This window comes from Rhinolophus sinicus, linkage group LG06 (genome assembly GCF_036562045.2).
Source record: "Rhinolophus sinicus isolate RSC01 linkage group LG06, ASM3656204v1, whole genome shotgun sequence".
Taxonomy (NCBI): domain Eukaryota; kingdom Metazoa; phylum Chordata; class Mammalia; order Chiroptera; family Rhinolophidae; genus Rhinolophus; species Rhinolophus sinicus.
In genome coordinates this window covers 17811830-17838744 of record NC_133756.1, presented here as the reverse complement: position 1 = coordinate 17838744, position 26915 = coordinate 17811830, and the positions used below count along the sequence as shown (strand labels likewise).

General features: G+C 43.0%; 3 protein-coding genes across 5 annotated transcripts in view; 2 read left to right on the top strand and 1 right to left on the bottom strand.

The window, feature by feature from the left end:
* Positions 1–15454, top strand: part of EFCAB14 (EF-hand calcium binding domain 14) — a 34852-nt gene extending 19398 nt beyond the window's left edge. The window contains exons 5-11 of one of the 3 annotated variants that reach the window (XM_019749419.2): positions 136–246; positions 2343–2447; positions 3493–3684; positions 5448–5534; positions 7701–7812; positions 8918–9043; positions 12033–15453. In XM_019749419.2, coding sequence (XP_019604978.2) covers positions 136–246; positions 2343–2447; positions 3493–3684; positions 5448–5534; positions 7701–7812; positions 8918–9043; positions 12033–12208 — 909 coding nt within the window. In that variant the 3' untranslated portion in view covers positions 12209–15453. Of the gene's footprint in view, positions 1–135; positions 247–2342; positions 2448–3492; positions 3685–5447; positions 5535–7700; positions 7813–8917; positions 9044–12032 lie in introns of all 3 variants that reach the window. The other 2 variants (XM_019749417.2, XM_019749418.2) reach the window with 2 other exon arrangements.
* A 2151-nt stretch (positions 15455–17605) lies between these two features.
* Positions 17606–18540, bottom strand: TEX38 (testis expressed 38). Its single transcript, XM_019749350.2, has one exon. The coding sequence runs from the start codon at positions 18400–18402 to the stop codon at positions 17695–17697; it is 708 nt and encodes a 235-aa protein (XP_019604909.2). The 5' UTR covers positions 18403–18540; the 3' UTR covers positions 17606–17694.
* Positions 18541–21980: 3440 nt separating this feature from the next.
* The window catches only part of ATPAF1 (ATP synthase mitochondrial F1 complex assembly factor 1), a 28389-nt gene continuing 23454 nt past the window's right edge, over positions 21981–26915 (top strand). The window contains exons 1-2 of the mRNA XM_019749409.2: positions 21981–22791; positions 26507–26615. Of these exons, the coding sequence (XP_019604968.2) occupies positions 22466–22791; positions 26507–26615 (435 nt within the window). The 5' untranslated portion in view covers positions 21981–22465. The remainder of the gene's footprint in view (positions 22792–26506; positions 26616–26915) is intronic.

Genomic DNA, 26915 nt, shown 5'->3' with positions numbered 1-26915 from the left:
AAGCATATGTATGTCGAAACTTACCAAGTCATACATTTTGACATGTGCAGTTTATTGTGTATCAGTTATATCTTAAAGCTATTAAATTTTTTTTAAAGGAAAAAAACACTAACCTTACTAAATGTTTCTGTTCAGAGCGTAGCTTCCATTGGCAATACTTTAAACAGTGTCCATCTTGCTGTTGAGGCAATACAGAAAACTGTGGATGAACATAAGAAGGCCATGGAGTTACTACAGAGTGATCTGGTAAGGAAATCTGTAAATGCTACAGAAAGTCAGCATACTGCCACAAACCCTTTCCTGTGTAATAGTGATATGCTCTTTCCATTGGTCCAGACAGACCATACCATGCACCTTTTAAAAAGACAAAAGAAGCAATGTTTATTGATTTTTCTACAATGTAAATTAAGCAGTTAATGTGGATAGAATTAAAAGCTGAGTCTTTTGCAAATTGCTGGAGGAGACACAGAGGTAAGACACAGTTTCTGCGGATAGAATGGCTAGGAAAGAAAATGGAAAAGCAGGAAAGAGAAGTGGCAAAGTTTTCTATAGCTACATAACAAATCATCCCAAACTTAATGGCTTAAAACAAAACATTATTATTTCTCACTATTCTTGGGTCAGGAATTTGTCAGGGTGGTTAGACTGGAATGATGAAAGGCTAAGTGAAGAGCAGTTCTAGGGGATGAAAGTTCGTCTTGGCCCCGCTCTAGCCAGGCCCCCAGTTGAATGCAGTTGTATGTGTGACCTCTGCCTACACCATGTGGAACAGAGTACACCCACGCCCGCTGAGCCCAGTCAACCCACAGAATCCTGAAAAATAATAGATTGCTGCTGTTCTAAGCCACAAAAGTTTTGGGATCGTTTGTTATGCAGTAGCCGATAACTGAGGCAGAAGCAAACCCCTACGGTGCTCAAGAATTGTTTTCAAATGTCTCAGTGCTCTGCAGGTATAAGCTGTCTGCAGTCATGCAGGGGCCTGCATTCATCTCCCGATGGGTGCTCAGCTCCATGACGGATTTATGAAGGGTGAAAAGGATGGCACAGCCTCCGCTGTCGTGCTGGGGAGATGAGTTATATGTACATGAAATCAGGACTGTTCAAGGCAAACAAAAAGTTCCCTAGCTTCTCTACTCATTTCTAGGTCCCCCCATGCTCTTTTCAGGCTTCGGAGTTTGAAGTTTAAACTGGGAAGTTTGTACTAAGGACACGTGGGCTATAATAGAGCTCTTACAGAGGGTTTCTTCAGAAACCCTTGTTCATTCTTTAGAACAAGTACTTCTCACTGTTATTTACTGGGGGGGTGACCTGGGGTAAAAGCATTGATCTCTGTGTCCAGACACCCTGGATTCTAGTTCCAGCTCTGCCACTGAGTGTGATCCATAGTGATAAAGACCTCTCTAACTCAACAATTCTTTTATTAGTATTATTATTATTAAATATTTTCTAAAATACTTTTTCTTAACTCAAAAATTCATGCTTTATAGAACTATGAGGTTCCCCGCCCCCTTCTTTTCTCTTTATTGTTGCCTTTTGTTTCTTATAAAAGAAAAGTTGATAAATGTCTAGGCTTTCAGATTTCCAGGGAAACTATTTTCACCAGTTGCCTTCTCTTACAATTAAATCTGCCTTTTTTAAACTTCCATGGTTGCCAAAGGTAATCCTTCTAACTGGCACACTTTATACTGAATGAGTCATAGTGATGGGCTCTGAAAGATTAAGCCATACAGACTTTTTCCATTAGAGGGGGAAAAGTATATGTAAACATGTTATACTTCCGTCTCTGCAAAGAGAGACTTGAGCAGTGCAGAAAGGATGGGAAAGGAAGTCAAACATAAGTCTTGGCGTGCTGTTAAAACTGAAAAACTACAAATGTGCATGAGTGGTTTACTCAATGCCCACAGCCAGTAATTACATGACTGGCTAGTCTTTGAATGTCCAAACCTCTTTATTCCTGGGGAAATGTTGACATTAACCAGGTTCAGACTGAGTTGGTCCTTGGGATGTTATAGTGATTCTGTAGTTTCTCTGGGAGTATAGGTAATGGGAAGAGGAGGACTGGTTTCTAGGGAATTCATTCTATTCAGAGAAAGAAACAAACACTAGGCGGATCTCAGTTCCCAGGTAGTGCTTGTCCAGTCCCTGCCTTAGGCTGGGCATCCCCAGAAATACCTGGTGACCTTGGGGCCTAGCACAGGGCTGGTCACACTGTAGGTTCCCCGGCAATATTGATTAATCTATGGATGCCCCCTGCAAAAAGCTAGAACGTTCTGGGACTATCCCAAATGGTTAAGTAGACCCAGTAATTACATGCCTATACTAATCTCCGTTCCTATTAACAGAATCAGCACGCCTTAAAGGAGACCAGTGGAAGCAACCAGATCAGTCCATCACCTTCAGCTCCATCAGAACTTGACAATAAAACCCACAGTGAGAATTTGAAACAGGTACTTTTGTCTCTGGCTTAACTCCTGTGACCACAGTGGACTCTGGAGGCAGCCTGCCTGAGTAGTTTGAGTTCGGGATTTTGGTGCCTCAGCAGGCATCTCGTGTATATATTTGCTGTCTGAGGGTTGAGCAGAGAGTGATGTGTGATGCCATCGTAGGGATCCAAGATGCTGTCTTTATCTCCTCTTTAGCACTCTGCTTGTTTTCCCTGCATGTCAGTAAGTGGAGTACATTCCTTTTCACACCTTGAAACACATAGAATGACCAGATTATCCTGAAACTCTTTATGAAAAATAGCAATCTGGGCAAGTTAAAGATCGATGGATAGCAGATTAATTCAGAGTGATGGTTATTTTGAGCCACAGTACATTCTAAGAATGTTAGAAAGCATATCATTGAAAATCAAGATTCTCTAAAGACTAAAGACGAGGAAGAAAAAGGATATTGAGTTCAGAGAAACATTGAAGAGAATAAAGGAAATCTTCATTAAGAAGAATTTCTGTCCTGAGTTTAATGCCCTTTAAAACCTATTGTCATCATTTCTATTTAAGTAGTAATCAGTAACTAAAGGATGTCAATAAAAATAATTGAATCTTGTACTAAATAATGCACTACTTGTTATAGTTTTGCTACATGATCCGATTTCAGTAATTGGTATTGTTCCTAAGGTAGTTTTGTTCTGACAGATTAGGGTAATGGACATTTCAGTTAATAACCCAGCAAGCTTTCCCACCAGCGGGTGAGGTAAACATTGGGAAATCAATTCCCAAGCTCTCAACTTCCTGGGACCAGAAAGTGAATCATGTAGGTAGTTCTCGTCCTTCTTTCCCCCTCCTGTCTAGCTGAGGCCATACAATTTCAGAGGGAATGAACTGGGAACGATTTAAAGTGGAGGACAAAGCAGAGACAGACGATCGATGGTCTAAACCAGGAAAAGGAGTTTACTTCAGCAACTTGACATAATAATGGTTGTTCAGCGCTGCTGGCTTGCTTGTCTAGTATACATCTTTAGCTGCATTCCAACTTGATTTATTTCTACTCCAGGATATCCCGTACCTTCACAACTCTTTAGAGGAGGTAAACAGTGCCCTAGTGGGGTACCAGAGACAGAATGATCTTAGACTCAAGGGGATGAATGAGACAGTCAGTAATCTTACCCAGAGAGTCAACTTGGTACAAAGAGATCTGGTTGCTATGAGCATGGTAGAAAAGCAAGCAAAGGTGTCCTGTAGCATGGTAAGCCTTTTCAGATTTTTTGTGATGTGTTCTGTGTTTGTGGTGTGTTTTGTCTATGCATGGATGGCATTCCACCACCTTTTCAGATAGTCTTTTGGCATATCTGAGAGGCTGCACATTTATATTGTGCTTAATCCGTGCCTTTTCTAATCCTTACACTAGCTCTGTGATGTAAATGGCACAGACAGTGTTGGTCCTGATTTGGAAGGGAGATGTAGAGAGGTTCAGTTGCTTGCCCAGGCCTCTCCACAAGTTGTTGGCAGAGATGACAAGCCTCATATTATGTTACCATCTGGTAGGGAAGCTCTAGCATATATTTCCAAGTGAGGTCTTCTTGATCTTTTTAAGTTGTTAAGAGTGGGAGCAATGACTGTGACAAGAACTAAAGAATCTTTTGCCATTTTGTTAAGCCTGAACTTGGCTTTTAGATTTGTCCTGCTTCATCTGCATATTAGGGGGAACCTTTTGCATATAAGGTCAGGAAAGCCATTTAAAATAGATCTGACCAATCTTCAACATAAGAGATCATTGAGTCCATCCTTTCATTTTACATGAGGAAACTGAATGACCTATTAAGTTATCAATGCTGGCAGACCATGTGGTTTACTGGTTTTCATGTTACTGTGAATAAAATGTTTCTTTAATTACCTTTCACATATACCTTGTGCCGGGGTCGAGATGGATTATTCTTTAATAGCTGCAAGTCCCACCCTTAAAGATTTCATACAGCAAAGACACAGGCACGTATAAAGAAATGGAAACAAAATACAGGAAATTGTACTGTAAATTCAAGGAACTGCAAGAGCTAGAAGCAAGCCTACAAATAAAGTTGAACTCTGGCACATACCCTGTTTCCCCGAAAATAAGACCTAGCTGGACAGTCAGCTCTAATGTGTCTTTTGGAGCAAAAATTAATATAAGACCCAGTATTGTATTGTGTTGTGTTATGTTATATTAATTATATTATATTATTAGACCCGGTCTTATTTTCCTATAAGTAAACTATAGTATACTTAATTTATTTATAGTAAAATAAGACCGGGTCTTATATTAATTTTTGTTCCAAAAGGCACATTAGAGCTGATTGTATGGCTAGGTCTTATTTTTGGGGAAACAAGGTAGAAAGGAGCGTTTGAACTGCCCTTGCCACATTGGAGCCTTGGCAGGTTGCCTCAACTTGGCTGTGAGGCTGGAGTAAGACCTGTGTCCTCCTGCTTTACAGGGGTGTGTGATTGACTACAAAGCCGCAAAGATTAAAGGAGCCTTATTTAGAAAAGACCTTTTGAACTTAGGTAAAGTAAGCAAGAGGGCTAGAAATTTTGGATGATTTGATGAGTATTAGGCTTCGAAGGTTTTTAAGATTTATTGTGAAAACTTACCACCGCACACTCCCCATACTATCCCTCTCCTCCCTACTTAATTTTTCTCCAGAAGAGAAAATTGTTAATAGTACCATCTGTCTTACTGTTTCTTCCATCAGCATCATACCTAGCATAGTACTGGGTAAAAGTTATTTCTCACTTTTAATACTTCAAAGTTTTAAAGTTTGTGAATCAAGCAACTAGACTAAGCATTTTCAGCTTGTATCTCGGTCGCCTTTTCTCCCTCTCAGATTCTCTCATTCTCCTACTAGTATTTCTGTTGAAAGTGTTCTGAGACCCTTTAAATAAGTTTGACCAATTTGTTTAAGAAGTGCCAGATGTTGTTTAAGTTTTAATGTTTGCCTTTAATCTTCTCTTGTTGTTCTTTTTACCCCTTTTAAGATGGGTGGTAGAGCTGCCACTCTGAAGAGAGAATCTTTGCATCAGGTGACCAACAGAACAGATACAGGAAAAACTCAAAACATAAAGGTGAATAAGAGTAGGCTTACTCTGAAGTAAAAATAAATGCATCTTTGTATTTTTGAGCTACTGCTTCTTTCTCAAAAGGAGCACTTTGGTCTCATTTGCTGAAACTTCAAGACAAGTAATTAGTAAATTAGTATTATATATTGAATAAGAGAATACTTTATTAGGCATGTACCCTGTGCCAAGCACTTTGCTAGGAGCTAGGTGAGCACAGTGAGCAGAATAGACATGTGACCCCTATTATGGTGGAGCTCAACGTCCATCAGTCAGAAAATGAACACATAATTGGACATAATTAGTCATGAGTATGATAAATACTACAGAGGAAAAGTACAGGGTATGATGGGGGCCTTAACAGGGATCAGGAAGGCTTCCCAAAGGCAATGACTTTTAAGCTCAGACAAGTTATTTGTACTAATGATGGGAAGTGGAGGCTTGAATTATCTAAAAATGGTGTCTAACCTAAAAATTATTTCTTATTTTTAGATTGCCATCTCAGAACTTACATAGCCAATTCCCTTCACCTTGTACCTTTCCCTTGTTTTTGTTCATCCCAGACATATTAAGATAAGACAAGCAATCTGTGATATGCTCTGATATCCCAGAAAAGAAAGATTGTTTGCAATATTCTCTGTGATTAGAGTATTGTTTAATATTATAAGACGCAAGCTAAGATGAAGGAAAATCCAGGAAAATTGTGACTGAGTGGCTGAAATACCATCTCAAATGCATATTGCAGTTCAGAGGATATGAGGTTCAGAGGCAATGAACTCAGAAATGAACCATAGTACAGGCAGTTTTCAGTGTAATACTTTCCATCTATAATTTTTTTCCTGACCAGTTTTGTACCCAGTTTTGTACTGTCTAGATAAAAATCACATGTATTAAAATTTTAATGTTCTATAAGCTGAGTTCTTACTGAGTTTTCTGTTTTTGCAAAGAAAAACTTTTTTAGAAAAACCTCGCCTAGACCATGACAAGAAAATATAAGAGCCAGATATAAATGTTGAGCACAAAAAATAATAGGTGGTTACTTTTGGAAAGTAGTAGTGATTTCAGTAACAGTTCACATTTTTTAAGAGTGAATATCAGAACAAAATACAGCTAATACACATTTATGCCTAAATTTCTTGTCTTTCAGACCCTTTGTGTTTTTTAACTGTCATCTCAGTGTATAAGTCTCTTTGAGCTGTCTCATCTAAGCATGCTAACTAGATATAATTGCTCCTTACCATAAATTCTTCAAGCATTTAGAACCCACTTTTAGTTACAGCGATTAACTCCCAAAATAAACCAGGAGTGATCTACTGTATGGTAACTATTAGGGTAGAAATAAAGACAGGAGAGAAATAAGTAAACATATATCAAATAAGAGAAACATGTGATGAGTTGATGTTCTAATTAAATATAGGGTCAGGACCTTTTACTCTAGCCTAAGCAGTTAGAAACTGGCCTCATAGAAACCAGACTTCTCTCTTTTTATAATTTAATGTATTTTTAATATGCTACTGTAGATCATCCTGGGAATGAGGCCGGAAATGGGCACGGGGAAGCTTTTTAAAAAGATATAAATAAAACTTAGAATTGGAAATATTACAGCTTTTTCATGTTCCGGACAGTTCTTGCCACCAGTTGAATCATCACCACTGGGGAAAGAGAAGGAAGATCAGGGGAATATTTGTGGTTTGGTTGCTTGTTTTTTTTTTAGGTGATAAGAGCATAAAACTCTGCCTAAAGTGGTCTAGTCACAAAGTAAAGTAAGATTCTCAGGAAAATTATGTAGTTAATGTGAAATAGTTTCTAGAAAACAATATCCTACTCATTTAGGAAATGGGTGTCACAGAGGCACCTGAGCAAGGGTACATTTCTTTTACTGCTGACACATGCATGCCTTCCCCCATCAGCCAAATGTTCACAGGGAAGCAGATCATCTGTAGCATAATGTTCCCTTAATGGTCTAGGCTCAAATCCAGCTAGGCCCTCATCAACACTGAGTACCAAAGATATCTCTGGTATTTGTTGATTCATTCCTTCATTGCCTATATTTATAGGGAACCTACTGTGGGGTCAAGCACTACGTGCTAAATAGGCTCTGGGAATATAAGAAGAATCAAAAGAGGTCTTGTCCTACTTCCACCTTAAACCTTCTGTGATCTTTGTTTTGGGCAGAAAGAAGATAGTTCAGATGCTCAGGTATCCAAGCTAAGAGAGAAACTGCAGCTCATCAGCGCTCTCACAAACAAACCTGAGAGCAACAGGCCTTCAGAGACCGCCCATGAAGGTGAGATATTCAGGGCTGGCTTCTGAATATTTCACGCAGGCTTGGGCGGCTTGCCTCCCACACAGGGAGTGGAAAGGTGTTCCGGCAGGACTGATCGAACCAAGTGAATGATGCCTGAGTGCACCGAGATGAAGCTGATACACTTTGCTTTCATTTAGAAAAAGCCCATTTGGTACATGATTTGTACTCCACTCTATTAAGGGACGAAGGGGTAATGTTTGGCTGGAAATAGACTTCTCCATGCTGTCTGCATCCAATTATAGGCAAAAAAACGTTACTGTCATAGCATGTATTAAACCAACTAAATGTTTATGGAGGTCTTTTCTATTTCTATAAGTGCATAAAATTTACTTAAAAATAAATATTAGTCCTTCTGAAAAATTAACAAATAGTGGGATCATTCAGTTGGAAAGGCCCTTGGCTTTAGGTAGGGACATACCTCGTCAATATTGGCAGATGCATCAACTTCCACTGGTTTAAGCTCTACACGGATGTAAGCAAGGCATTGGACTATAGGCTTTGACTCCTAACCCTCACAAGTATTTTTCATTTGGGGGAAAGCAATACAACCTCTCTTATTCTTTTTTGGGTGGGAGACAGATTACAGTGGGAAGCATTGTGCTCCATAATCATATGGGAACACTTTCAGCACAGCTGGTCTGGTGGCACATGCCCCCATATCAGGCTTATAGCACAGCTCCTAGGATATCAAATATACAGTGCTGTTCTCAGTTGTAGCTTAAACTCTTTACATCTAAACATGTATTTGGTTGGTGCAAAAGTCATTGCAGTTTAAAAGGTTAAAGATAATTGCAAAAACCACAATTACTTTTGCACCAACCTAATATAATGCTATCTTGTATTATAAGATCTCCAGTGAGACCACAGCTTCAAACCTTAATGGTATATAATACTGATTGATCACCATTTACCCACAAATCACATTTGATCCATGCCTTTTATTTCACTTAGCCACTATGCTACTTAATTCTGAGCTATTTCTCTTAAATTAAATATACATGCAATTGTCCTAAAAGCTGACCTTCAATACTGGTTAATTTGGTATCAGATTTGATAATACTAAAATCATATGTGTTTGTTACAGAGCAAGTACAGAGTTTCACATCAAAGCCATCAGCATTGCCAAAATTTCCACAGTCTCTTGGAGACCACATTGAGAAAACCACCCAGCTAAGACCTATCTCCCTACCAGGAATTTCTAACATTGGAGGTAAATTTTTATACCATTGGAATAATTGGGGAAATGTTCAAAAATTATAATTATTAATTTATTTAACATGGATTGAGTACTTCCTATAGGCCAAATACTTGATATGCATTATATAATCCTGATTAACAATCCTGGGAACATAAGTGTTCATGTATTATACCCATTTTACTGATAGGGACACTGCCTAAGTCCACACAGCAAATTAATTGGTTGAGGTAAAATGCATACCAAGGCAGTCTGATGCCAAAGTTTGCACTCTTAACCAATGCACTGTATTATCTCTCTATTAATGTTTTTTATAGAGTTTTCATTCATTCAATGAGTGCCTAATTAGCCCCAGTGCTAAGCAGTAAGAATATAGTATAAATACAGTCTCACTTCCCTCACAGATAAAACAGTCTAGTGGAGAAGGCAAATAAGCAAACATAATACTGTGAGATTAGCAAAATAAAAGTAAATGTTGACCCTGTTTGTCAGAGCCCTCCAAAAATGAGGGCTCCTTTGGTTTGAAAATCAGCAAGAGAACCATTGGCAGGAAAGAGATGATTCACAGAAAAGTGTGTTTGCCTTGCTTCCTATAGTGTGTATTCTATCCCTCATTGTGATATTTGAGTCTCCAGATTTTGTATTTGCTAACTGCCTGGAAAATAACCCCACTCCTGTCCACCTACCTTTGCCTGGCTCTTTACCTCAGCTTAGATACTATCTGACCAGGAAACATTTCCTTACCTCACAGGACTGGATTCAGTTCCCCCTATGTATGACCTCTTACAATATTTTGTTTGCTTCTGTTTAACACATGTCACTCTATTGTAATTTCCTGGGGAGATAAACTAACTTCACTCCCAGCCCCTAGCATAGTGACTGGTACACATGAATGTTTGTTAAGTGAATGAGTTATATACAGGCTACAATTAATGCTTAATGCATAGAAGACTTAAATTTACATTGCCATTTAAATGCAATTATTTTGTTCCCATCCCCAATTTTTTTCTTTCTGTTTTCTGGGGAGACAAGAGAGTGTTAAGTTATGTTTATTGACAGCACAGGTTGCCTCCTCCCACTCCCCATTATTACATCAAGAATTGATGAGAGGAAAGGCTGTTAGAGCAGATTGTGAAATAGCCATCTTACCATTTGTACTTCAATCCCTAACATAGGCCTTACACACTTTTGAATGACTACACTTTTGAAATGACGTGAAGCAGCAATCAGATTTTTATTTGAATACTGCTGCCAAGTGCAGAGCACATTTTATAAACTTATTCCCTGTATGCACACACACAAAACATATTTTCCAGCTAGCCACTTGGTGGCAGGCATTGGGAACAAATGTCCCACCTGCTTTTCTGGCTTTCAGCAAGCTTTTGAGACTTTATTTAGCTACTTTGCTGAGGCTATCTTAGGAGTGAAACTAGGGCCTTCTTCAGAAGGTTGTCTACAAAACCATTAATAGACTGGATCTTGCACTGCAACGGTTTCCCCTCCCTTCAGACCATTTCCACTCTTCTAAATAGCAGGCCAATTGAATCTAAGTAAAGTTGAATGAAGAAAGGAAAGGAATTTAGGAAGATTTTTAAAGAAACATAAGCCTTATTGATTATCTTCTAGTATTAGAGACTAAATCTAAGTAGGGACAAAATCAAGTCCTTTTTAAATGTTATGTAAATAATTGGCCCTCCTAAGTGTGCCTCATGGGGTCCTTGAGAAAAGACCAGAAGAGACTGCTGAGAGAAATTCTCCAATCCTGTTGACTCAAATAATATCTTAGAAATAAAAAAGAAGATACAGATCAACTGGTGGTATTGCTCTCTCTTAACTGGAATAAAGAGAGAGAGAACACATGTGTACACAAGTGAGCACAAATGACTGACACTATGTACAGTATATACAACTCTGAAGAGATATATAGTCCTATGGGTTTTCTTAATTGAGATAGTATCACCCTTTTAAAATGTATAATTCAGTGGTTTTTAGTATATTCACAAGGTTGTGCAACCATCACTACTACCTAATTCCAGAACATTTTTACCCCAAAAGGAAACCCTGTACTCATTAAACAGTCATTCCCTATTCCCTTTCCCCCTAGCCCCTGGCAACCACTAATCCCTCAACCACTATCTTTTTGGATTTGCCTATTTTGGGTATTTCATATAATGGAATCGTACAATACATGGCCTTATGTATGCATAGTCTTTCAATATGCTCCTTTCATTGAGCATAATGTTTTCAAGGTTCATCCATGTTGTTGCATGTAGCAGTATTTCATTCCTTTTTATGTCTGAATAATACTCCTTTGTGTGAATATACCACATTTTGTGTATCCATTCATCGGTTGATGGACATTTGAGAGAGCATCAAACTCTCTCAGTGTTTGAGAGTTTGATGCTGATGGAGATGTAAGATACTCACTGGTGGAGTTAAGAGTACCTTTAGGTGTCTTGCCTCATCAGGCTAAAAATAATGGCTATTAGGAATAATGCAGCTATGAACATTCATGTACAAGTTTTTATGTAAACACACGTTTTCATTTTTCTCGAGTATATACCTAGGAATGGAATTGCTGGGTCATATGATAACTGTTTAACGGACAGTATGCCATAGTCTGTTTCACAGGTTCAGCTCCTTTCAGTTAGCTCTTTAGGCCTCCACAGTCCTTTTCGCCCTTCAACATCAGACTAAAATCTGGAAAATCTAAAAGGAAGGCCCTGGACAGAGAGAAAGGCAGTCCATTCATTTTCCCTGTGATTGTCTGTCACTGCTTCTATTTTGGGAGGATAGTGCCATACAGTATTCCTCTCGTTCTTAAGGGATCAAGAATTAGTCTTTCTGGTTTAGTGAGATCCTAAACTTTACCTTTTGGAAACAGAGTCTGCAAAGTAGCTTTCCTTTAGTGCTTTAAGTTCAGTTGAGGCTACTTTTTAAACTTTTAACTAAATTTAGCTGTATGTATAGGCATAATATGCTTTTTGTAATTCCTTTTTAACAGATCTTCAGGATTTATTCCACAAGACTGGCCAGAACATGGATGGGAAGCTGACCTACCAGGAAATCTGGAACTTGTTAGGTTCTGCCGTGCCAGAACCAGAGCGTTTGAGAGAGTTTGATGCTGATGGAGATGGAAGATACTCATTCCTGGAGCTAAGAGTAGCTTTAGGTGTCTAGCCTCATCGGGCATATTTAGGAATGCATATGATGTATACCCCAGACTACCTAGTATCTACTCACCTAACAAAAACAACCCTTTCATTTACCCATCAATCCTCTAGTCCTCCATACTGCTGTAGGAGACACATTGCCACCTTTTAACTTGTTTGAAAAAGCTATATAAAAATTATTTTTTTAAAAAAGAAGACCATTTTACTTACGATATTCAGAAATCTATGATTTCCTGAAACCAATAAGATCTTAATTTTAAAATTGCCAGAAAAAAAGACAAGACCTTTCCTTTCTCTTTCCTTTTTTTGAGGGGAGACCACCTTATCTTTTAGAAGTGGAAAATGTGTATATAGAGAGAATAAGCCACCTTTTATATTTCACATAAATTTGCCTTAAATTAGCTGCACTTTATACAGACTCAGAAAATGTCTTAATAGACTTTTTCTGTTTGTAAATATTTAAAATGAAAGAATTGTGTATATTTTGTGGGAAGTAGGAAGCATAGTTTGGAAAAGGATGTGAACAAATGACTTGTTATTAAAACTCACTAATCTGATCTGGTAGTGGCTGAAACTATGTCCAACGTCTCCTTTGGGCATCTCCTTTAGGTGATGCCATGGGATTTGGCCCGGTGGCTGGGGGGATAGATTTAGGGAGTGAACCCTGGGGACAGCGCCACCTCCAGGCTCAGGAAAGTAAGATCTGGCTCTTTGTTCCTGTTACCTTAGCTAATCCCAACCTGTGAACCAGAGAAGTCTTGTTGGGGATTTTTCTCATTTTTAATCCTATTTCAAGGTTTATGAACATAAAAAGTTATCCAGTGAGTAGCTACATTTTCCCCCTAAGTGAGCTAGATTATCTTCCCCCCACACACACACTCAAGTCTATCTTAAAGCTGTAGCTGACTTCCACCTCTTGATATTATCTCCATTCTGAATGGCAAGGTTGAAGTCCCTTGGCTTTAGAGGAGAGCTGTGCCTCTAATTTTGACCCAGGAAACTCCTTGAGATTTTACCTGGGGGCCAGCCAAGAACCTAATATGTTGTCTGTGGGCTAAGGCCAAAAAGGTTGTGAACATACTAGGTTTCCTTATAATTTCAGGTCGGAAGTAGCTGGAGGCTATGTCCAGAGGAGGCCAAACAAGCACACAGGCCTGAAACATTGGGTTTCACGTGATAGCAAGTTTGGTCAAATCTAATATAAGCAAGTGCAATTCTTTTCCCTTCAAATGTTTCTGTAGGCCTGGTACTAAAGGACTCTGGACTGGAAGGAATTATACCTCCATGTCACCTGTGTGTGCGTTGTATTGTTCTCGGATGCAGTCTTTGGACAACACAAAAGGAAAAAACTTTGCAAAACTTAACTGTACTGTAAGCCAAGTCAGGGAAAAACTAGAGACACTTTCATGGCACTGACTTCTTTAGTGGAGCTCATTTCCATTTTAACTTTGTCCAAGTTGCCTGTTTAAGCATGGACACAGTCAAACACCCTTAACTATTTAAGGGTTCGGTTTTTGTTTGTTTTTTTCTTTCTTTATATGATATTCAGCTTGATGTTGGCTAACCTTGAGGGTATTTTTTTCCCGGAAGTATTAAAATTTAGTTAAAGCAAGATGAAGTCTTTTCCCATGAATGTGTCTGCTTACCTCATTATGGCTTATGCTTCTCTTTTTAAAAAACAGATATTTCCCTTGCCCAGCTGAGCTATTTCACTTTCTTAGAAAGGTTAAAATATAGTATAAAATTAGCCTGGCACTTTAGGTAACTTGAAGATTACTCTTCTGGCTGCCTTCCATGCCCACCCCCCTTTTCTAATGTATACACCCTTACGGACTTTGTAACAACCAAATAACATTCTAGCAATAAATTGAATTATACTGCTATATTTGTATATACTGTACCCTAAATAGTACGTCTGTACCTGGAAGGTATTTTTTTGAGAACTGATTTATATGAAATATACTTGAGGGTAATGTAGCTTGTCCTTTTTATTTTCAAATTCTTATTCATAGGCAGATACTTTGAGGACACCTTAACTCTTTGTTGTACTTTCCTTTTGTATCTGAGGGCTACCCAAGGAGGAGTTGGGTTTTTGTTTTTGTTTATCACCTTCTCACCTCCAGCTTGTCTGGTTAGCATAATCCCTGAAGCAGGTGTAGAGTACTGTCCTCTCCCCCTCCCAAATTTGGCAGAGGTATTCCTGCTACGTTCTCAGACCCATGAGTACCCTTCTTATGCTTCCTAGGAAAGTGCCCAGTCTCCCAGGCAGAACTAGGGCATCTGGAACTCTTTTGTTTTAAGTTGAGCAGACTCATTGGCTTAAGAAAAGAGCCTCATAAGCCTATTACTCCGTGTTAATTTGGGATTTTTATTTGTAAATTGTCTTAACTTACCCAGCGTATAATTGTGTTTAACTATAATCAAGCTTCACCTTCCACATCTCAGCTCTGAGAGTAAGACTGAGTAATAATGGTGAGTTTGGTTTTGGTTTTGGTTTCAAATACTTGGACCTTGTCACTCTGGGAGCTCCTGCTGCTTTCCTAAATTACCCAAAGCACTCTTTCTTGGTCCTTTTTTTCTTTTGCCCTGTATTTTCTGGCATAATGTTTACTTACGAGGGCCTCCTTATAAATCAGAGGCAAAAAGGTATTGTAGAAAGAGATGAATGGAAAGAAGAGAGAATCCAACTTAGGGAATGACTGTAGTGTGGGCAGAGGACGACCTAGCACTTAGGAATGTGTCTGAAAAAACACCCTTCACCTGCTAGCTACTTTCCCTCCCGTTGGTGTTTCCTCACTTTACGTGGCTGGGCCGAACCCCCTTGGTGCCCCCCGCCGCTGGTTTTGCTGGTCACAGTTGAAGATTTTGACTGTGATGGGCTCATACTCATAATGGCCTGCTGTTGGGTTGTTTTTAGTGACAGCTTTCGTTTGATACACACCTCATTGGCTTGCTTACCAACACCAGCTAGACGCAGTCCCTTCTTTCATATCCAAACCAGAACACATTTGGGTATTCCCGAGACTTTATAGAGCATGTATTGTTTGTTATGTGAACCTAACCTACCTTGTTTTCTCACATTAAAAAATGTCAATCTACTTTGCTTTAGTGGAGCTATTTTGGTACTGTATAAGCAATCTTGGTTCTGTTAAGGGAGTGAATTCAAGGTTTCCATGACTTGATTTAAATTTTGCTTACTTCATCTCAGTAATACAAGCATTTTAATTTATCTAAATAAAACATTTCCTTTTTCTCCCACTGTGTTTATGACTAAAAGCTCCCCCACCCTTGATTACTAAGGGAAAAATTGTGTGTGTGTGTGTGTGTGTGTGTGTGTGTGTGTGTGTGTGCACTTTGATCCCTATTTTTATGGACTCCCTTTTGAAAGCAAGGACTAACAGATGGTGGGCACAAAGTAATGTTGAAGCATCTGCCTGACGAACTGCAGGATTTGGCCTGAAGAACAGAAGTCTGCTGCTTTGGCATCTGCAGGGTGGGAGGGGACAGGGGAAGTGAGCCCCTGCCCATATCAACCAGAAAGCGCCACTTATGCCTGTTTTATATTTTGAGATTCAGTAGAGCATGTTTACAAGAAATTTTCCACTGCCTTTAAAAAATAAAAAAGAAGAAGGCTTGAAATCCATTACAAGAGAGCGGTCATATAGGGGTTAGGGCTTTTTCACACAGAGAAAAATTAGCTCTACATGGTTGCTAGATTATGGGATCACACACACACACAATCTGGATGGCCTCTCCCCTCCGGGAAGACTACATAAAGCTTAGCTCATTTGAGCATCTTACCAAGTATAGTAAGATGATTTCCTTATTTCCAAAAGGAAAGGAAAAATGTTATGTCCTGGGGCAGACCTGACCTTTCTTATCTAAACTGGGACCAAATAGCCAGTATTATCTTTGTCTCTCTTTTTAGGATGGTTTCCAGAAGGTACAAAAACTAATATTCTCATGTAGTGGATCTTAGCTTTTGGAGGAGCCATGCATCCCTTTGAGGGAAAAAAAAAAAAAAATACATTTCTGTGTATAATTTTAGGGGGTTTTCTAACCAGCCCTTCCCCCAAGCCAATCCATGGACCAAGTTCATTGCACGCTACACACAAGAAATCATTTGCCAAGTGTTTTCTAACAAGACATCATGGTACATGGTGGGAAGATCAGGAACCTTGATGCCAGGCAAATGTAAATTTGAGACCTTGCTCTGCAACATACAAACAATATGGCAAATGCCCTTGGGAACTGTCTCTTCATCTGTAAGAGGAGGGTCATGATCTGCATTTGGCAGTGTTCTTATATTAGAAGTAATGTAGAGACAACCACATAAGAACTCAGTACACGTTAGGTGTTAATAAAGAATGTGGGGCCGGCCCGGTGGCTCAGGCGGTTAGAGCTCCGTGCTCCTAACTCCGAAGGCTGCCGGTTCGATTCCCACATGGGCCTGTGGGCTCTCAACCACAAGGTTGCCAGTTCAATTCCTCGAGTCCCGCAAGGGATGGTGGGCTCTGCCCCCTGCAACTAAGATTGAACACGGCACCTTGAGCTGAACTGCCTCCTGGATGGCTCAGTTGTTGGTTGGAGCGCGGGCTCTCAACCACAAGGTTGCCAGTTCAATTCCTCGAGTCCTGCAAGGGATGGTGGGCAGTGCCCCCTGCAACTAAAAATTGAACACAGCACCTTGAGCTGAGCTGCCGCTGAGCTCCCGGATGGCTCAGTTGGTTGGAGCCTGTCCTCTCAACCACAAAGGTTGCCGGTTCGACTCCCGCAAGGGATGGTGGGCTGTGCCCCCTGCAACTAGCAACGGCAACTGGACCTGGAGCTGAACTGCACCCTCCACAACTAAGACTGAAAGAACAACAACTTGAAGCTGAACATAACCCCCCACAACTAAGATTGAAAGGATAACAATTTGACCATTGTTCCCCAATAAAGTCCTGTTCCCCTTCCCCAATAAAAAAAAAAAAAAAAAAAAAAAAAAAAAAGAATGTGATTCCACCAGTGGAGCAATGTGGCTCATAGCTCTCAAAATGTTTTGTCTGCCACATGGCTACTATGAATCACCACAGCTCACACACCCTCCACAGCTATCACTCATGGCAGCTGTGCTTAATGTGCCATAGAAGGGCAGTGCCTTTGGGTACCTAGCTCAGGGTCTGGCACATGTTTTGGATTTAAATACTGGATAGAGGACTGTTGAGCCCATCAGAAGTAGTGGTTCAGTGTGTCTTCCCACAGCCAACCCTCCAATTCTCATTTGTGTTGGTGAGACGCAGTGACCTCAGTTTGGTTTGTAGAGTGTCCCCATTAAATGGGAAGGACTTTGCCCTCCTAATAACAGGCACACGGGAGCCTTGAACTTTTTTTAATCAATTATGTAACAACATCCAGATGGGCTCTGGCCTGTGTCAATACCACCTCCCTGAGTTTAGCTCCATTTCCTGCTCTGCCCCAATACCTCCAGCTTCCACCCTCAGTGAGAGGAGGCTACAATTCTGAAGCAAAAGGCTTGGCATTGAAGCAGTGGTCCCCATGGGCCAGTGTGGGGAGGGAATAGAAGTGGACATTTCTTTCAGGACAGGTGGCCAAAGGGTAGGAGACCGAGTGGTTCAGCATTGGGGGTAGATTACACAGGGAGACGGCAAAGGGCACCTCCTGAAAGATGGGAATCGGGAGAGGGGAGCTGGTCCGGGGCCGCAGCATTGGGGAAGGTAGGGGCCGCTGTGGGACCAGCTGCAATGCAGGTTGCAGGAGAACAGGAGCCTCCACATTGGGGCTTCTCTCTTGAGCAACATGGCTCCTCTCAGACCTGTCCAACTCCCCCGGAGGATCTGAATTCTGGACCTCAGTCTCAGTCTTGGTGACAGGAAGGGGAGGGCCTGTGTTGATGGCTGCGTTCATGCCATAGCGCCTTCGCTTGTTAATCCAGTACAGCAGCGGGCTGTAAGTGAACGTGGCAGCTCTCATCACCTCCACCCACTCCTGGGCACGCTTTTCCCGCCGCAAGTTCTTCCTCCAGTGCAGAAAGAGAATGCACCCACCGGTTACCACAGAACACAGCCCCAGGAATCCAAAGTAGAGTGAGACCCACACTAAGGCAATAAGAAAGAAGAAGATGCAAACTGGCTGACAGCTCTGGCTCGGTACTCTTAGCCCATTCATCCACCATTCCGTCCACTTAACCACTCTCTTCATTCCTTCCCTCCCTCCTCATTGACTTACCACATCATTCACTTATTCAATCAAAGCTAGATTTCCAGGGAGCTTAAGAGGCCACTTTAGCCTTCTAGAGATAAGGAATGCTAGGTCTGGGCGTGGGGGCATGACCTGCCCCGGTTTAGTCAAGCCTCTGGTTCCCAGCCCTGGAACCATCCAATCCACCAGATTGGGGAGCCTCACGAAGGGCAAGGCTCATCAAGGAAGTAAAAGTTTGACAGTTGACAGGGACACCAGTGTCCCATCCCATTCCACCACACCCTTTACCCATTCAGCTGTGATGGTCCTATGGTATTCATAGTACCCCTCTACCCTCAAAGAATCCTTCATTTTCCATAGAATCCTTAGAGGAAACCATATCCTAACTGCTTAGCACTCCTCCATGCAGGCAGCCACCACCCCATCCATGCAAAAGGTGTTCCCTGAATGCCCCCAAGCTAAGGGCACAAAACAAGGGGCAGGGATTAGAGGGGCATTTACCACCATGGAGGCTCAGGTCCTCCTGTTGGGAATCCATAAGTTCCAGCCTTGGTACCTGGCCGGTGCCTCTGGAGAAAGGGAGCTCATCTCCCCATCTGTCCAGCCAATAGGAGTCCTAGAAATGCCCAGGCCCCATTGTTCCCTAAAGGTGAGGTCACTGGGTTCTGAGTATTGCGCATTCCTGGGGCGATGATTATAAAATCTTGGGTTAACTGGACTCCATCCAATGGTGTCCTAGTGTATATCTACTGCTTCTATCCGGGACTGGCCCACACACTGAACGGTCTGCCCCATACCCTTTATGGTGAACCCACAGAGCAGCCCCCAGGAAAGGGCCCCAGTTCCCCCAGGGGCTTACCCACGTTGCTGGGCTTTAATGAACATTTGATGGATACCTGTCCCCAGTGGGGAGCGGGACAGGGAGCACACACAGCTTTGGGCAGCAGCCCTGCCCTCAAGATGTATATGACCAACTTGTCAGGAGAAAACCTGCTTAAGGGAACTAAGTGATTAATGCCTTCTTTCTTGGCCCTAATTATGCTTTTGTTTCATGACCTTCCTTCAACAAGTGGCATTTCCTGGGCACCAGGCCCTGTAGTTGCTCCCTACCACCTGGCCCTGCATCTCTTTCCATCCTCACCTTCCTCTCCATCCATCACACACCTTTCCCTTCTGATCAGGTCAGACTCCTTAACAGAGCCTGCTCATTCACATCTCTGGAGTTTTGCTCACATTGCTCCTCTACCTGTAAGTGCCCCTGCCCACTCTTTCCCCGCACTGAACACCTGCCTATCCATCAAGGCTCAGCTCAACCCCCTTACTATGTGACAGTTGCTTCAGTTGGCTTCCCAGAATCCCATCATCTCCAGTTTGAAGAGGTTTTGAGAGTTGTCTAGTCCAATTCCCAAAGATGTTTGAGCCCCAGGGGTAGGTCACCCCTACCCAGAAAACTAATACCCTGGGATTTACTTAGATCAGGGACTTGCTCACACCTTGTGAGGCAGCTTGATGTATTTACAGGCAGCTCAGTTAGAAAGCCCTTTCTAACTAAGCCCAAGTCAGCCTCCCTGTGCGACCCCTGGACCCAGCTTATCTTCTTGGCACCACTTAATTATTTCCCTCTTTAGAGCCCCCCAGCACGTGACTTGGGGCATTATTTAGCACAGATTTCTCTCCAGGTTCCACTTACCCTGGCTTTCCTCCTACCTCACAGCTCCTGCTTTTCAGTATCTTTTGCTGTTTTCTTCCTCTTTTCCCTGATCTCTAAATGTTAGCGTGTCCTAGGGCTCAGTCCTTAGCCCTCTATCTACATTCATTCCTTCAATGATCTCACTCAAACTCATAGCTTTAAATATCATATATACACTGACAACTCACAACTTTGTTTCTCCAGCCCAGACAGCTCCTCAGAACTTTACATTCATCCAACAGCGTGGTGACGTCACTACTTGCCAGTCTATTAAGTGATCTCAAACTAACATGTCCAGAACCAAATTCCTGCTCATTCACCCTCCAAAACCTACTCCAGCCTTCCTCCTCTCCGTAAATGGCAACTCAATCCTTCCAGATCCAAAGTTGTTCAGATCAAAAGCCTGTAAGGCATCCTTGACTCCTTTCATTCTCACAACTACATTCACTCCATTAGCAAAGTCTTTGGGCTTTGCTTTCATAACATACCCAGAATCGATGACTTTTTTATCACTATTACCTTACTTGAAGCACCACCATCTCTCACTTGGATTATTGGTCTCCCTGTTAGGTAACCAACCATTCCAGTTTGCTTGGGACTGAGGAGGTTTCCAGGATGTAGGACTTTCAATGCTGAAACCAGGTAAGACCCAGGGAAACCAGGACAAATGGGTCACCGTTGGGAGAGCTTCCATCCTTGCTCCCCATGCCCTATATTCCCCCAGCAGCCAGAATGATCCTTTTAAACAGTAGATCATGTTATTTGTCTGCTCAAACACTACAATGACTACCCATTTCACTCAGATTTAAAAGCAAAATCCTTAACCAAGGCCTACAAAGCCCTGAGCAATCTAACGACCTGCACCCCACACCTCCTTCACACAATAACCTCCTTGCTATTCCACAAACATGGCAAGCTCCTGCATCAGGGCCTTTGTACTTGCCATTCCCTCTATCTGGAAGGCTCTTCCCCCAGATATCCACACAGATCATTCCCTCATTTCCTTCAGGTCTCTGCTCAAGAGTCCCCTATCTCTACTCTCTTAGCCTGTTTTTGTTTTTGTTTTCCTAAATAGCATGTATCATCACCTAAAACTTATATTTGTTTATTGTGTCACACCCCACTAGAATGCAAGCTCCCTGAATTAATGTAAACAAGGAAATAAATAAGAATTTCAGATAGTCATAATTGCTATGAAGAGAATAAAATAAGGTAAGGGGATAAAGATTATAAGGGATGAGGGGTGCATCAAGAAAAGTCCCTTTGAGGTGCTGACTTGTGAAATGCCCTAAATGGTGAGAAGGCAGCCACATGCAAATCCAAGCAGAGGGGTCAGCCAGTGCAAGGATCCTGGGGCAAGTACAGGCCCGCACACCTAAAGGACTTACTAATCTCAGAGTCTGCCCCACTACTCCCAGGCCACCGCCCAGGGCCAGTCTCCATGAGTGCAGGTTGAATGGAGCAGAGTTGAAGACCCTTTCCCTGCCCCTGAGGGGTCTACCATTCAGGAATGGTTTCTATCAGGTAAAACCCAGACAGAAAGGACTTCCATGGAGGCAAACTGACCAATGCCATTGCAGATGGCCTGCTCCAGGCCTAGCCCTGTGCTGGGAGCAGGTGAAACACAGAGATGTTGATGTCATTGTCCTTGACCCCAGAAGCTCACACCTGTTTTTTTCTTTTTTTTTCTGGGGGGAGGGGGGGAAGAAGATGGTGTCATTGGATGGAGAGAGAAGGGGGAGAAAGTATTTCAGGGATCAAAATTAGCCTAATTAAGACCTGTCAGGACAAATCCAGGTGTCTCTGGGGAGGAAAGTAGTTCAGTTGGGCTAGAGTTCAAGGTGGAGTTCAGGAAGCAGAGGGCGACAGGGCTTCGGAGGCAGCTGGCATCTTGAAACCAGTTCAGGCCTCAGTAGAACTTGGACACGTCTCTTAATGACTCTCGGCCTCAGTTTCTTCACCTGTAAAATGAGGAAAAAACCTGCCTCGCAGGGTGTGAAGCAAATAGTGTCCTGCACATAGAAATGCTCGGTAAAGAGAAGCTGCTCTTGTGATTACAGTTGATGAAAGGGCCTTCGATGCTGAAGGACGATTACTGCGAGTGCCTAGAGAATTTGAAACGGAGCAAGCTCGGTGAGGACGGTCCCAGCGGTTTTCAAGAGAAGACTTGGAGGGCAGAGGCTGTTGGTCCCGAACCTGAGAGCGTGGATCCGGGCAGGCTCTGGGGACGCGGCGGGCGGTGGCGCGCAGACAGGACCTGAGCTTTGAGCCCCCTCCTTCCCGCCCGCCCCCCTTCGCCTTGCCCTGGAGCCCGGAACTTTGGGCGCGCGGAACTTCGGGGCCGGAGCGCCGACGCGGCGCACCCGGAACGCGATGGAGCGGGCGCGCGGGCCGGGGGCCGAGGCTGACGCGCTTGAGGACGAAGAGGAGGTGGGGGCTGTCATGGCTGCTGTGGTGGCGGCTGCAGGTGGCGCGAGTCCCGCCGTCCTGCAGGTGGCCGGCCTCTATCGGGGCCTGTGCGCTGTGCGTAGCCGCGGCCTGGGCCTGGGGCTCGTGTCACCCGCGCAGCTGCGCGTGTTCCCGGTGCGCCCTGGCTCGAGCCGGCCCGCTGGGGGTACCGACGGCAGTGGGGTCCGGGGCGAGCTGGAGGCCAACCCCTTCTACGACCGCTACCGCGACAAGATCCAGCAGCTGCGCAGGTGCGGGCCCCGGCGGGGCGGGGGTGGGCAGGGAGGAGGGGCGGCGCGCAGCCCCGCGTTTTTGGTGTGTCTGATGCTTTCAGTGCTTCCAACAGCTATGCGAGGTATGCACTGTATACTGTCCCACTCGACAGATGATGTATTTAGGCTCAGAGGCAGGATCATTTGCTTAATGTCATACAGCTGGTGGCAGAGCTGAGCGGCTACAAAGCCTTGACTCTTTCCCCAGTTTTCTGTCTCTATGCTTTAGTTCTCAGAACGCTGAGGTACACCCTTATGATGACAGACTTTATGAAGCAGGCAGTTCCAAGACACCTGTTCTCATTATAGACATGGGAAAATGGAGTATTCCAGAGAAGGGACTTGACTTGCTCAAGGTCACATATGGAGGCAACTGGCCTAGAACTGGTGTTCCCAAGCTCCTGGCTGCAAGGAAAGTGTCCTCTAGCTAGTCTTCCCCACTTCCAGGAAAGAAGATTGGAGGGGGGAGCAGGGCATCAGAGACTAGTAGTGTTACAGTTGGATCATGAATTGAGCCCTCTTCATCATGATGGAAAAACAGTATCAGAGGGAGTAAGAGACCTACCCAAGGTCACACAGCTGGTTGGGATTCATCTGACTTGGAATCCAGGGTTCCTAACACTACCCCTCTGCTTCCAGATGAAAGAACCTGGAGACTAGAAGAGGTTGAGGTGGGTAGAAGGGGGCCATGGAAGGATCTGAAAAGTTCAAATGGAAAGAGCTGAAGGAGATCAAAGGTGACAATTAAAGGAGGCTTGGAAGAGAATTTGGCAGGGTGGGCAGGCAAGTTGTCTTACGAAAGGAAACCAAAGACAGTATTGTAACTTCTTTGAGTTCTGTCTCATCTCTACTTCCACGGCCTCAATTTACTCCTCCATCATCTTCGCCTGGACCCTTGCTGTCATCCTCTAGCTAGTCTTCCCCACTTGTAGTCTTCGACCCTTCCACCCCAGTCTGTCTCATTGCTACTTTCTTCTCGTTTTGAAAGAACGACGGAATACATGAATGAATATTTTTGCTCTCCTTCCAACAGCATCAGATGTACTCAAGCAGTTGCCATCTTAAAGGCCCTTCCTTGATCTATCTTCCCTTTTAGCCTTTTCTCATTGATCCCTTTCACAAACAGGCATCTCAGAACTGTCTCTTCATGCTCTGAATACTTCTCAGCTCCCCCTTATTCTTACTCATGAACAAACGAATGACTGGTTTTACTCTCCTTGCCCGCTAAGTCATTTCCATCAACATGTATACATATTGCTGTCTCCTGAAGGGTGAGCTTTCCACTGACCTCTGCATAGTGTCCATATTCCTTGGTGTTCCACACAAGGCTCTCTAGCTTTATTACCAAAACTTTCTTTGAGCACTATGGTCTAGCACAAAGGAATACGGGAATGGGGTTGGGGGCATATGTTCCAGGTAAGGGAAGCAGCACCAGCAAAGGTGCAGAGGCATGACAGCACCTCAACCATTTGAGAACATTTGAGCAAATTTTCATCAAAGTACCCTTAGCGCTTTACTTATTTACATGTCTGTCCCTTGCATTAAATAGTAAGTTCCTTGAAGTAGGGTCTCTGTTTTATTTATATTTGTATCCCCAGAGCACAGCAAGATAAACAACAGCAAGAGACAATAAGTAAAGTTTGTTGAATGAGTGAAAAGGAGAGGGAAAAGGGTAAATCCTAGAAGCAGCTGAGAGAGACAAGAGTTGGGGAGATGGGAGGGAAAGCTGTGTGGATACAAAAAGAAAAACCATGAGGATGAGGTAGATGGAAAGGGAAATAGGAAAGCAGGGCCAAAAAAGGGTCAGTAGAACCTTGGTCAAGTTAAAGGACAAAGAGGCAAGACAGGGCCTGGCCCTAGGGCCCAGGACCAAACAGGTAGGATATCATGAGATATTTTTAAAGGAATTACAGCCCTGATTGGTTAGTGCTGGGGCATGCTAACTAAAACCTGGGCTCTTGGAGCATCAGCCACATGTTTGGTGTGAGCCAACAGCAGGACAAGGCCATGTGCCCTGCTGACGCTACTCCAGCCCAGAATCTGGGTTTTGCATCACAGTCTGAATTGATGAATTGGGAGGATTTGATCTAGCTCCACACCCACTATATCTAGGATGTGGACAAATCAGAGGGTGTCCAGAGAGCAGCAGTTCCATAGTGAGGAAAGATTCACAAGTCACATATATGAAAATGGGCCAGAAAAACTGAAGAAATTTTTTGAAGAGAAGAGAAATTTAGGGGGTGACATAATAGTGATTTTCAAGTACTACCGTGTTTCCCCGAAAATAAGACGTAGCTGGACAATCAGCTCTAATCGTCTTTTGGAGCAAAAATTAATATAAGACCCAGTCTTATTTTACTATAAGGCTGGGTCTTATCTAACATAATATAATATAAAACCAGGTCTTATGTTAATTTTTGTTCCAAAAGACACATTAGAGCTGATGGTCTGGCTGGTCTTATTTTCGGGGAAACACGGTATTTAAAAGGAATTAGACATTTTCTCTTATTCCCGGGGATGAAAGATACAGAGAGACTTAGGCTCAGAATGTTTTCATAATAAAAGATATCCAAGGCAGGAGGGCACAGATTCCACTGCATAAGCCGCCCCTCACTCTGTCCGCTCACTATGGGAGGCCCAGGTGTGTCTGTGGACACTGGCAGCCCTCACCCTGGTCCTGGCACTTGTAGTCTTGGCCAGGCAGTTGTCGCACCCACTGGGCAGGACCCATGGAGTGACTGTACACTGAGGACCTGGCCCACAATGGAGGGAAAGAAGAAGATAGACTCATGAACATAGCAGTGAAGAGAGTGGTGTTTAATGTCACCTCTGGAAAGGAGTTTATGAAAGAGGGGTCCCCTACAGTGCCTTGACCAGCCAGGATTCCAACAGAGAGGTGAGCAAGATTCCTTGGATCTTACATGTATCACCCGTGACACTACAGGTCTCATGGCCAAGGAGCTGAAGTTCCTGTATAATGCCTTCTCCAAAGTGTACAGAACCAAATATCACATCCTCTGCTAGACAGCCTGAAGAATTCTTAACGATGGCAGTCCCACCCTGGATTTTAGGCCTGAAGACCAGCCCCATTTTGATAGAAAGGACAAGTTCTGATGTTCATTTGCAGGAACAGGTTCTTTGGAGAGAGGGTCCGAGAGATACTCAGGTGCTAAATCTTTTCCTGCAGAATAGGCTACCTGAAGCCTCTGACTCACCTGCATCTGAATAAACAGATTTTTAACCTTGGGGGTGGGGGTCAGGGGGCAGATGTCCAGGAACCAGATGGGTTCAAGTAAAAGCTTGACACCTGGTAGGTATACTATTGGATTCTTGCCTGAGATGGTGACAGCAATATGAGCTCAAAGTCACCTTCCCATCTTGAGGATTTGAATTCCAAGTACCCAGAGTATAAGTACCTGAGAGACCAAGCTCTGTGTCACCCTAGGGAATGTCCTGCAAGAGAAAAATGTTACATAGGCCTCTTGAAGATTAATAGTAGTTGAGTAACTGGATTTACTTGTATTTTTCCACTGTCTTGATTTGTAGGCCTGTGGATCAGGCCTACCTAACTGAAGATAAATCCTTCAGCCTATGATTACCTGTGTCCCCTCTCTGTGGAAGTAGAACATGATGCTTTGTTCTTTCCAAATCCGAAAAAGCCCAGGTGGTTTCACTTTTGGTTTACCTTTATCAGGTCTGACCCAGCTGCTTTTGAGTCCCGACTAGAGAAGCGCAGTGAGTTTCGGAAGCAGCCAGTGGGGCACTCCAGGCAAGGTGACTTTATCAAATGTGTGGAACAGAAGGTAATACCTGTCCCTTTTTATGTTGTTGATTCACCAGTGCTCTACACCCCACCCTCAAACCTTATCCTAGGAGTGGGCTCATTGATGGGTCAGCAGATGAACTGTAACATAGCCTCTCTCTACTCATCTCAGTCTCCATCCATAAATGGTATCCTGCTCTTTCTGGCAAGTTACTGTGGCCATAGTGGAGATAGGGTTGGAAAGGGCAGTTGCTTCTCCCACGGTTATAGTCAAGTGATGCAAGCTAAGGCACACACGGCGGTGGGCTAGAGATGAGGGGGCAAAAAAGTGCTTAATAGC